A 12,495-nucleotide genomic window follows, 5' to 3' on the forward strand; every position below is an offset into this window, starting at 1 on the left:
CAATTGCCATGATTTTGCAAAAACCACCCTATACTTCATGTTTCACAATAAAATGCAGCTATAATAATATGATATTTAACCCATAAAAACCGCCAAATCTTTGAATGAAGAGAACGCTACATCTTTACATTATTTCATACAACAAGCTTCGAAAAAGGTGTTCATGATGAGGATAATCCGGAAGAAAAATATTAAGTTAGTACAAAAAATATTAAAATTTTTTAGACGAATACCAAAAGATTAGAAACGTTGTTTATTTATTTTTGTTAGGAATGTGAAAAGCTTTAGTTTTAATGTAACTTAATAGTTATGAATGTAAATACATATGAAATAAACATTAAATAGAAAATTGAAGTTAGAAGTAGTGATATCAATTAGTTTTTAACTTTTTATTTTAAAATTTATGATTTATTAATTGGATGAAAGAACAGGTGTCCTCCATTCAGATGTTGATGTAGCAGCAGGATAGAGAGAGTTCACCCTAAAATCATATATATGATTATATCTTTTGGTAAACATAAATGAGCTTTTTAAAATGTTAAAAAAATTTGGTCCTAAACCAATGTTTCAAATTTACAATATGGGCAGGTCCCTGCTTAGAAGGCTATGTTGGAATGTATAAATGACATACATGTCGGATCTATAGTGATTTTTAACGGTTCATAGCGTTTTTTTTTTAGCGCCTTACACGTTTCGAACTCTGGATCTACCATACGTCATTATAAAGAGCTAAATTCATATACATTTAGCAGAAGAAAAAAAATGTATCTGATATACATATGCTCAAGCGGAAAGTATGTACTGTGAATTTTGGAATTTGAATCTTAAATCCTATTTTTAAGAAAATAATTTTACATGAAAATAGAATGACACACGATTTACTACACTCTCTATCGACATGTGGGTCTCACTTTCGTCCGATAGTGGGTTGGACAGAATCGAAAACCTTGTTTACTGGTTCTATAAATTATTTTGTCCTCACTCAGTACCAAAAATAATTTTCAAATAAATCATCAATCTGAGCAATTTACTAAAAAGTTTTCTAGAAAATATAAATGCACTTAAGTGACATAAATAAATAAATCAATTATTTTAAGTTTTTGCATATACAAAATTATATACCAGAAACCAAGATGTTACATTTAAAAGAAAATTTTTTTTTGCTACCTAGATTTTTGATATAATCTAAACGAAAATTTATACCCTTTTTTCTCTTTTTTTTTCATTATACATCAATGAGTTCAGCATTTGAATATATATAGGGCAAATCATTTTTGACAAACCAGCTCAAATAATTTCGGAACTGTTGGACACACCGAGCTGATTCAGTCCAAATCAGACTTCAAAGATATGTGCAAAAGTAATGTCTTAATTATGGTTCCATATGTTCAAATGCTCTGATGTCATCAGAATAAACATAACTGAAACCAAACCCATTAAAAATGAGTGCAGACCTTTTTTTTTAATGTGATAGATTTATTGATCAAAAACGTTTCTAATGTGATAGATTTATTGTTCAAAAACGTTCTATACTGATTGGGAAGAACTGTGGCTGTAAACTTTAATTTTAGACGGTAACTGTTAAAACATTGGTTGTAAAATAAATAGCTGTGACTTGAAAAAGAAAGTAAAAACCACAAATTTGAGTTTTTAGAAAATAAGTGTCGATCATGTGAAAAAATAGAGAGAAAAGACTGAGAAAATTTAAGAACAGTTTTTTGACTTTAAGAACTTTTAAACCAATAAAATCTGATTGGTTAATTAATGATTTTATGACTTTTCTTTTCTCTAAAGTCACTACAGTTTTAAAAAAAAATTTTGCTAATCAGACAGGAGCCTTTTTCGTAAGATTGAACTGATTTTATAAGGTTAGGAATTACTATTAGTCCTCTAGGAATCAAGTTTAATTTGAGGAAATAAAAATTATAAAGATTATTCACACTTTAATGAAAAGAAACCATAGACGAATATTTGCCTCAGGTTAGTTTTCCTCTCTAAAGATTTCAAACTTCCGTTCTTTTTTTCGCGATTTTTCAACAGTTCCATATGGAGCCATTGTATATTCGATTTACATTGTTATTAATTTCTGAAATCAAATAACTTGGAAAAAAATTTAAAGATGGTGACAAATAAGAAGATTTTACAAGAAACAGTACATGTCCTCATGATGAATTGATGATGATTACTCAACAGTGAATACATTGTTAAGGATATCTACTTATGGAAGATTAGATTCTCCTCTTCATCTCTTCATATCAATCTCACTTCTTCCTATTCATTGTAAATATATTCTCTCATTAGTTATGGCTCTTTGTCTCTGTATAAATGTACATGTAATCATCCTTTATTAATAATACATTCTTTATAAATAATTCACTAGCTAGAATGCCGGAACAAGATCAGAGAGTTTACGAATGGTAATGGGATCGTAAAGAGCCTTCTTAATGTCTTGAAGCATCTCAGTGTCCGAATCATAACGATTCTTCTTATTGAAGAACATTTCAAAAACTTTGCAAAAAGACATGTGAATATCTTTGCTCGATGCGTGATCGAAACAATCTCCGACATTTACAACCAGTGCTCGAGATATCAAGGTGTTACATCATCTACAAACACTTCCATCTTGTTCTCGAGGTAAGTATCTCTTAATTTTTTGAAATCCTGCTACTTCTCTTTCAAAATCTCCGACATCCTTAAATCTTCAAACCTCTCTTTCAAAAGCATTCTAACCTCTCAAACTCTTACTTCTGTGATTGTAACAATCTTCACTCTAACCTCTTAAAATCATTCTAACTCTCTAACTCTCTAACTCCCTAACCAATGATCATTGGTTACGGTTCTTTTCTCAGAACCTTTCTTCATCTAACTTAAACTTTTAAACCACCTTTATTAGCTTGATTAGGACGTTATGGCTGATCCACCACCTGAAACCTCACCTTCTCTTAAGCGAAATTCCACCGATGTTGGATGGGAGTATGGGACATTGTATGATCCTCTGAATCCAGACAAAATCAAATGCAAGCTGTGTAGTAAGGAGTTCTTCGGTGGAATTCACAGACTGAAGCAACACATCGCGCATAAGAAAGAGGCAGTGGCTTCTTGTCCAAGATCAACTCAGGCGGATAAAGATAAGTGTATGAATGCACTTAACAGAGTAAAGGAGAGGAAAGGTTTGAAAAGGAAGAGTGAAGAGGCTTTACGGGCTGAGTTGAATGTTGACAAGGAAGCTACTGATGAACTGGAAGGAGATCTTGGAGCACTTAGATCACCTCATTTCCAAGGTCCAATTGATCGGTTTGCAGGCTTCATTGATCCAGAAGCTTCGTTGGCTGCTCAGAAACGGCAGCAGAGCATCCATGATGCCATTTCTAAAGAGAAGACACATGTTGTACGCCAATACTGTGTTCGGTGGCTTTATCAGGCAAGTATTCTTTTTAGTGCAATCGACAATGAACCATTTAGGTTATTCTGTGAAGCTTTGGGACAATTTGGTCCAAGATGGGTGCCACCAAGTCAGTATCAGTTACGGGAACCACTGCTGAATGAAGAATATCAGAAGACAAAAGAAAAACTGAAGAGTCTTGAAGAAGAATGGGATAAAGATGGATGCTCGGTGATGACTGATGCGTGGACAGACATGAAAAGGAGGAGCATAATGAATTTGTGTGTCAATTCCAAAGGAGGTATGTACATGCTTCATTTCCTCCAAAGACACTTCCAAAGATGCTCACACAGGTGAATATATCTTCAACTATGTCGACAAGTGCATTGAAGAGGTAGGGGCTTCAAGAGTTGTGCAAGTGGTTACTGACAATGCTACCAACAATGTTTCAGCTGCAAAGATGCTTAAGGAGAAGAGACCGGGTATATTTTGGAGTGGATGTGCAGCTCATACAATGGATTTAATGCTTGAGGGAGTGTCTAAGCTTTATGGTTTTGCTAAGGTGATTGATCAAGCAAAGGCTTTGACCATTTTTGTTTATGCTCACCACAAGACATTGTCGCTGATGAGAACATACACTAAGAAGAGAGACATTGTCAGACCAGGAGCAACAAGGTTTGCTACATGTTTTTTAACTCTTCATAGCTTGTACGAGAAGAAGGCTCAGCTGAAATCCATGTTTACAAGCGATGACTGGTCTGGTGCACTCATTCAAAAGCTGTGAAGGGCAAGAGTGTGTTCGATACTGTAATGAGTTTTGCATTCTGGAATTGAGTGATGTCGGTATTGAAGATCTTCAGTCCTTGATGAAAGTTCTAAGGTTGGCAGATGGTGAGAGAATTCCTTCTATGGGGTTTATATATGGTGAGATATTGGAAGCTAAGAAGGCTATAATGGAAGCTTCTGATAATGTGGAAAGGAATTACCAACCTATCTTTCAGATCATTGATGAAAAAATGAAAGGTAGATTGGATTCTCCTTTACATGTTGCTGCTTACTTCCTCAACCCTTATTACTTCTACAAAGACACCAATATCCAATATGATTTTCAAGTCATCGAAGGGTTCTTGAGTTGTGTAGAAATTTTCTATCATGGTGACTTTGAGAAGCAAAATAAGGTTGTGAATCATGAAATCAATCTGTACAAGACCAAAGCTGGGTCGTTTGGTAGAGCGTTAGCATTAAAAGGCTGTGAAGTGAAAGATGAGTCATTCGATCCAGGTCTGTATTCTCATTTGGTTAGCATTAGGTTTCATTTTTCACTAAATAATGTTAATGATGTCTCTTGATGCATCGTAGGGAATTGGTGGGCCACTTATGGATGTGGTGCACCAACACTGCAAAGAATGGCAACCAGAATTCTGTCTTTGACCTCTTCTTCTTCGGGCTGTGAACATAATTGGAGTAGCTTTGAAGGGGTAAGTCTACTATCACCCTTACTCTGTTTCACAAACTCTTTTCTATTGTACTTGTAATGAAACTTATAATTTTTTAATGCAGATACACACTAAGAAAAGAAATAGACTAGATGTTCATCGGTTGCACAATCTAGTCTATGTTCAGTTTAATGCAAGGTTGTTTAACAAGCAGAAAAAAATCAGAGAGCAAAACTCGGATGTGATCTTCGAAGATGGAAATGAAGATACAGTTGAAGATTGGATAGTTGGCCCGCGTATAGAAGAACAAGAGACTGAAATGAATGTGATCTCAGCCACCCTAGTTCCAAGTGTAAGAACTCTCTACGATGATGACTTTGATTCTGAACCAGAAGAGTTGTTTGATGATATGGAATTCGAACCTGATCTATACCAAGAGGTTCCTCTGTTTCGTGACTCTCAAAGTTAGTTAACAGGTTAGTTAATGTTCTTAAACTCTTTGTCTTTATTGTTTTTGTTGTTTGATGTCTCGGTGGTTTTGTCTCTTGGTTTCTGCTGCTTGGAGTTTGTGACTTGTCTCGTGTTTGATATTTCTACTCATAATTTGTATTTTTCACCAAACATATACCACTTGTTCTTCAAACCATGATTCATTCACTTGTTATTTTTTCTCAACAGGTTTCAGTTGTGACTTATCAAAGACATAGAAGTGCAAAACACATGATAACTTGATCACTGGAGATGGAAAGGATGGATATTTGGCTTATCCTTTGACTATTTTTTGTGTATTCTCATGATCAAGACAATCTATTATTTTTTGTATCCTCATGTGATTGAACTTCATTTTTGTCTTTTGAATATTGTGTCACTACTTTTGTTATTGGTTTCTTAGTGCATTACAAGTTTAAAAATGGATTTCACATTGCATTTTATGTTTATACATATGATAATAATGTCAATCTACTACTTGACATTCACAACTTTTAACATAATATGAGAATTTTACAAAAAAAAAGACTAATAAACATAACTTAGTGTCTAAACCACCAAACAATCAAAAAAAAAATTTTTCACAAAACTAATCGCCGATTAGTCTGTGATTAGTCGCCGATTTTCGGCCAAGTCGGTAATCGGTGAGCTTCCGCCCGCCCAGCGCCCAGTGAGTATTCGAACATTGGTGAAACCTAACTCTATATTTTTGTTTTTTTTTAAATTGAAATGATTGCACACAAAAGAAAAAAAACTTAAAATTTATTATACTATGTGATAAAAATTTGATTGCTAATGTAAGAGCCCCTAAATATGTGTGCATACATCTAATTTAAATTCAAGTTTTGCAAATTTTCATATTTTAGTATTGAAAATAATTTTGCTTTAATTGTTATTATGAATTTTAACTAACAATTTTTCTTATATTGTTTTGTATTAACAATATAATTTTAGAATTTTTTTTTAATTTTAGTTATTGATGTAGACTAATAAAATTGACCTTTTAAAATCTTATGTGAATGTCATTATATGCATATAGCTTCAAATTTATTTTACTATAAATAAAAGTTTTTGTTAACAATATATTTTTTTTAAAAATTTAATTTTAAATATTGATATGGACTAATAGAATTGAACTTTTAAATCCTATATGGATATTCTTAAAGGCATATAGCTTTAATTTTTCTTAGTAATAGGATTTTGAAGCCTCCTGGTTTTGAGGCTTACCGAATGTATTTTGATGCTGCTTGGTCAGCTAATTGTTACTTTTGTAGTTAGAGTTAGGTTGTTAAAACCCTATCAGATGCCATGTTATTTCAAAAATCTTCCTTGGATACCTCAATCTCATTCATCTTAAAACTTCTTTTTCTATTTTATGTGATTCATTTTTCAAAATTGTCGAATATCAATCACTTGACATGTTTCTCGGATTGCTTGGAATTTATTACTCTTCTCAATTTATATCTTCTTTCATTATATTTTTTTTTTTGTAATTTAGCTAATAGTTAAACATATAGTTTGTCAAGTTGGTTCTTCTATGTTGTAATGACTCATTTTTTAGAGAAATTTAACTCTTTTTTTTTTATATGGTTGAACACACAAATTTTTTTTTTCAATATTGTTATCTGTGACAAAAAATTGGATGCTGATGTAAGAGTCTCTAAATATGTGTATACATCTAATTTAAATTTAAAAAATTCCTATTTTAATATTATTTATTTTAGTTTTTTATTATTAATAGAAATTATATATAATTTTTTATCTTTAATAAATTTTAAAAAACAATAATAAAATTTGTAAACTTTTAAATTTTCAATGTTGAAGTAGACCAATAAAAAAATTATACAGATTTCGCAATAATATTAGAATTTGTAAACTTTCTTAATTTCCTTATTCAACAATAATATTAGAATTTATAAACTTTCCTTATTTTTGAATGTTGATGTGGACCAATAAAATTGTAATCTTGAATCCTATGTGGACACCCTTAGAAGCCTATATCTTCAACTTTTATTAGTATATATATAAGATGGCAATTATAATGAAATATAAATTTGAAATTATATTTTAAAAATTTTGAAAATATCTAAAAAGGAATTAAAAATATTTTCTTATATCATTTATGGAAAAGATAATATTTTTATTGTATTTTTAAAATTTGTTGTACGCTTGGTAGAATGCATGTTCTATGTTCTACGCCCATGTAGAATCCCATTTCTATAATTCTTCACATATTCTACCAGCCTGTAAAAGTTGTTTTCTATAGGTCTTTATATATTCTACCGATTGATAGATTATAACTTCTACTGGATAGACTGTATTCTATATGTTAGTAGAATACATCTTCTACCTGTTAGACCAGGTTCTACGTTATTGTATAACAGTTTTTCTACCTGTTAGACTTCATTCTACATTAACGTAGAATGCATCTTCTACCTGTTAGACTGCATTCTACATTAAAGTCGAATACATCTTTTTCCAAAATCTGAGAAAATCTAAGAAAATTAGTTAACTTCCAGATTTTAATTCGATGAACTTTCACTAAATCCCTATAATTAATCATGTGGAAAATACAACTAGGAAGCTTCAAAAAATCAAAAATATTGACTAAAAACTAATTGTCCTTCCCCGAGAATCCTCTCCTCCTCATGTTTTAGCAAGGTTGTACAAATTGATGACGAACCAGGACCGCATAGTTTACAAATATTTAATTATTGCATTCAATACGTACGATTGTTATCGTAACTACGAAAAATTAAATCATTAAATAAAATCATTCATGCTGAAAACGTAATAGAGAACCCCGTATATATAAATTTGGACAAAATTAAAACATGTATTTCTTGTGAATTTAGCCCAAAAATCCTCTCCTTGTCATGTTTTTGTTAGGATTTGATTCCAAATCAAGCTCTCAGAAAACAATTTAAATTAAAACATGAAGACACACATAACTTGAATATTAGAAAATGTTAGCATAGATTTCAAAGACCCAAGATACCATCGTCAGGTGGAGAAAATGAACTCCACAACTCAACAATCTTAATAGAATACTTAATGTATCGATATTGATAGACCTTGGTGAAGAAAGAACCACATATAATTACGTTTTTTTCTTTTAGCAAAATAAATAAATAAATCGTCCTTTCTGGCCCTAGCTAATAGCGTACGATTTCACTACCATTATAATTAGAGACGTTTACAAATTATTACACAAAATATCACTTTCTGCTACTATAATATTTATTTAGCTTTTACATTGACTTAGATTACAATTTTATCATTCTTTTACTCTTTGTAATTTTTGGGATAAAAATAAATCAAATTAAAAATAAAAAGTCATACTTTCTCTATTATCTCCTTTTTTCTGACCACATTTGTTTTTTTTTCTCTTTCCTCTCTTTTCCTCACACTTATATTCTCTATATTTTATTTAGTTTATTTTCTTGTTTTCAAAAAATAATTTCATAGTTATTTTTACACTATCAATTATATCTCTTTTATATCTATAATTTGAGTACTATTTTTCAATAGTTTACTTATATGTAATATGTATAATAAGATAAAACGTACATGCAATTATATAGTTGTGTCCACGTGGATACATACATATATTCATATTTAGACGTATCCACGAACATGTGGTTCATGTGGACGAAGTTACATGGATATATAAACGTATTCACGCACATATGGTACACGTGGATGCAATTACATGAATATACATGCTGTTTCACGATAATATAGTACACGTGAATGCAATTGCATGAACATACATGCTGCTTCACGATAATATAGTATACATGTACACACTATATGTATATGTGTATTTTTTATATAATATATATAAATTATATAATTATGTAAACTATTATAAAATATGTATCAAAATATAGACATAAAATAGATATAACTGATAGTGTGAAAATAATTGCAAATATATTTTTGTTTAAAAAGAAAATAAACAAAATAAAATATGAGAAATATAAGTTTGAGGAAAGAGAAGAAAGAGAAAAAAGAATAAAGAAATAAAATATATTGTAGTCGCACAGAAAGAAAGACAAGAGAAAAAGTGTAACTTTTTATTTTTATTTTGCTTTATTTTTTAATCTTGTAATTATGTGTAATTGACAAGAATATAATTGTAATTTAGCCAATCTAAAAGGTGAATAAGTGTTAAAGTTGCAGAAGGTGATATTATGTGTAATCTAAACTCAAAAAGTGATACTGAGTGTAATATTCTCCTATTATTATCTGAATTGTTTATTGTGTAATGTGGAAAATAATTATTTGAATGTGTTTATTGTAACCGTGTAAATTTGTGATAGGTACAGAGATTCAGAAATTAAGAACTTCTCCACATGTTAAGAAAAAAAAAGTACGAATATCCATTCCTTTCTTTATTTATTTCCGGATATTTTTTCTGTGATACCAAGTAGCAACCTTAATTGAAAAAAAAAGAAAACCTTAATAATCATCAGGATCACGTGAATGATATTTACTTCATGCTAACCTGCCTTTGGTTTTGAACTTCTATTCTGACTTCCACTTAGGTTTTCACCTTTTTAGGGTCTTTTGAGATAAGTATCAACCATGTTTCTTCTCTTGGGAAGATTCTGCTTGCTTTCTTACTCTGGTTTTGGTTCTTCTTAGTTATAAGGTTGTGCTTAATTAAGCTCTCAGATTTGTCCATCAACATCTGCAGAAACGTATCTTTAAGGAGAAAGTAAGAAACATATGCCTTATATAACGATTCCTTTAATATCTCATGTCCCTTATACTAATCAAGGATTTATTACCTCCATTTACTTGTTGTAACTTTAGGAAAAATTTATGATTTGAATCTGCAATCCTATATCTTGTGAATTCCCCTATTTTTCAAGGGTGTGTCTTGGGGAGTCTACGGCTGGTAAAATTTACTGTGAAACAACAAAATTACAAGCTGGTTTGAGCTCTTATCTTGATATATTCTTGTCGCAGTGGTTAATAAAGAATGGAGATTACACAAGTGTAAAGAAGAATGAAAAAAAAAAATTGTCAAGCTCCGTTCTTTAACGGCTTTATAACGGCTTGACTCGACATGGGCTTAAGATTTTCGAAGGCCCATCTTGCTCCTTTCTCTTGTTACTCGTGCTAAGCCCATCACTACAAGAGCCCAACCTAAACGGAAACTGAAGAATAATTGAACCGGGAATCACAACGATTTACAGCGAGTTTGGTTTTGGTTTTACGATGATCTTCCTGATTCGGAGGACAAAAATAAATCACTTGAAGCATTTCTTTAAGTAAGTCACTTACTCAATCGTGGACATTTTTTCTATCTTAAGTATTATTTTTCTATCTTGGAATTTTCCAAGACTCTGGTAGACCTCTGTTTCCAATTAAATTAGCTATAAGGTAAAGAATGGTTCTTAAGTTGTAAATATATATATATATATATATATATATATATATATCTCTCAAACCGCCTTATATAGTACTTCATAACCATTTTATTTTAATTGTCCATTTGAATTGCCTATTTCAATAATTTGTTTACTTTGTCTATCTAATCAGTAACTGAAGAAGCGGTTCAACCTCTAACCATATTCTATCTAAGAACATATGGCCCAAGTTGATACAACAGAAAACGACTAATGTCACTCACCCTCTGGTCGAGTCGGTTAAAACATATTTTTTCTTCTGTTACTCTATTAATTTTGAATTGAAAATCAATAAAGTCTAGTGTTCAACTTCACTTATCATATTAAAAAAAAAAATCTAGTATGGAGGTCTTAGAGCAACCTCAATGGGAGAGACCCCTATGGATTCAGACCTATATTATAATAGTTTTTGAGTTAAAAATGAGATTAGAAACAAGTTTTGAAAACCTTTTATTTTGGACTGTGCAATGGAGAAATTCATATGAGTCTCTTTAAAAAAAAAATTTGTAACAAAGTAAAAAAACAAAATTTGTTATTAATTAAAATTTATTGATTAAAACTTTCCCAAATATGCATTTAAATTAAACAAACTAAACATACAATTTAATATAAATACTTAATTGATTAAAGCTTATGTAGTACATTTAAATTAAAACAAGCAAAACATACAATTTAACAAGAAGAGAATGTGTGTCGTTTCTTTCCTTCCTTTGTCTTCTTTGAGATGTTTCTAATCCGTGATAAAATGAATGTTCTTGTGATTTAGCAGGTAAAATATACACAGAGAAATGCATTTTATTAAGCTACAACAACATAAGAAACACAGCTACACAATCCAAAATTCTTTCTCTATAATCCAAAATGAGGGCTTTAAACAAAGTAAAATATTCACAAATGATTCACAGATTCTATTACCAATCGATATCGTCTTCCACTACCACCGGTAAATTGTACGAAAATCCAACCCAAATCAAACAAATCATACATGCGTTCATTTCTAAATAAAATAGAATCAGAAGATCGAGAAGAGAAATTGGGTTAGGGTTTACAAGGATTACCTGCGACCGCTGTCACGAGGATCCACAAGCTCCGATGCAGATTACTCAGAAGCCGCCGGAGAAAACACAAATCCTGTTCTCGTCGATTTCGTGGGAGAAGAGAGCGATTTAGCAAAGTCGCAAATTGAAAACTATTGGAAAAATGAAAGAAGATGAAGGAAAAAAAAATATTTTTCTCCCAATTTCTTCAACGAATGAGATGTTGCCACGTTTGAGAAGAAACGTTTCCAAAAATCTTCAAAAGTCGTCAAAATAGAGACGTTTCTCTCAAATTAGAAACGCAGCCTCGAGCATCAGCATCGCAAAGACTCATTTGAGTCTCTTAAACTGTATAATATTATTATTTTGGGTTTAAAGACTGTGATAAGAAACCTTTACATTTGGGCTGTCCATTGATAGGTTTCTTTAAAAAAAATTGAATGACTTCGAATTAAATTAAAACACCAGAACGACTGTAAATAATGAAAAGTATGAGCATGTGTGTGACTTTACACATATAAACAAAAGAGAAGCATACAGAACTTGCCTGATAATTACAATGTCAAGAGCTTTGAGAGCATCGGCCATGACAAGTCTTCTCACCGTAATCACTCATTGTTTCCTGAATCAGACAGATATAAGAAGAAAGCAAGTGAGATTTATATGCAGGGACAAAAAAGCAAGTGAAATAAGAAGAAAGCAAACCTCTCACGTCCTAACCTTCTTCTCTT

At 31.2% G+C, this 12,495-nt stretch overlaps 1 protein-coding gene and 1 pseudogene across 2 annotated transcripts in view; one reads left to right on the top strand and one right to left on the bottom strand.

Annotated features, from left to right (window-relative positions):
• The first annotated feature begins 2,908 nt into the window (after positions 1 to 2,908).
• LOC112087793 lies at positions 2,909 to 5,287 on the top strand (annotated as a pseudogene).
• A 6,027-nt stretch (positions 5,288 to 11,314) lies between these two features.
• LOC18009844 overlaps positions 11,315 to 12,495 on the bottom strand; it is a 2,119-nt gene continuing 938 nt past the window's right edge. The window contains exons 3-5 of one of the 2 annotated variants that reach the window (XR_002896541.1): positions 12,312 to 12,388; positions 11,786 to 11,858; positions 11,315 to 11,661 (exon numbers count right to left, since the gene is read on the bottom strand). Coding sequence is in view for 1 of the 2 variants with exons in the window: in XM_024148192.1 (XP_024003960.1) it covers positions 12,327 to 12,386 (60 nt within the window). In the remaining variant the exon portion in view is untranslated. Of the gene's footprint in view, positions 11,859 to 12,311; positions 12,389 to 12,495 lie in introns of both variants that reach the window. The other variant, XM_024148192.1, reaches the window with a different exon arrangement.

The sequence above is a fragment of the Eutrema salsugineum genome, unplaced genomic scaffold, assembly GCF_000478725.1.
Source record: "Eutrema salsugineum unplaced genomic scaffold, Eutsalg1_0 scaffold_8, whole genome shotgun sequence".
Lineage (NCBI taxonomy): Eukaryota > Viridiplantae > Streptophyta > Magnoliopsida > Brassicales > Brassicaceae > Eutrema > Eutrema salsugineum.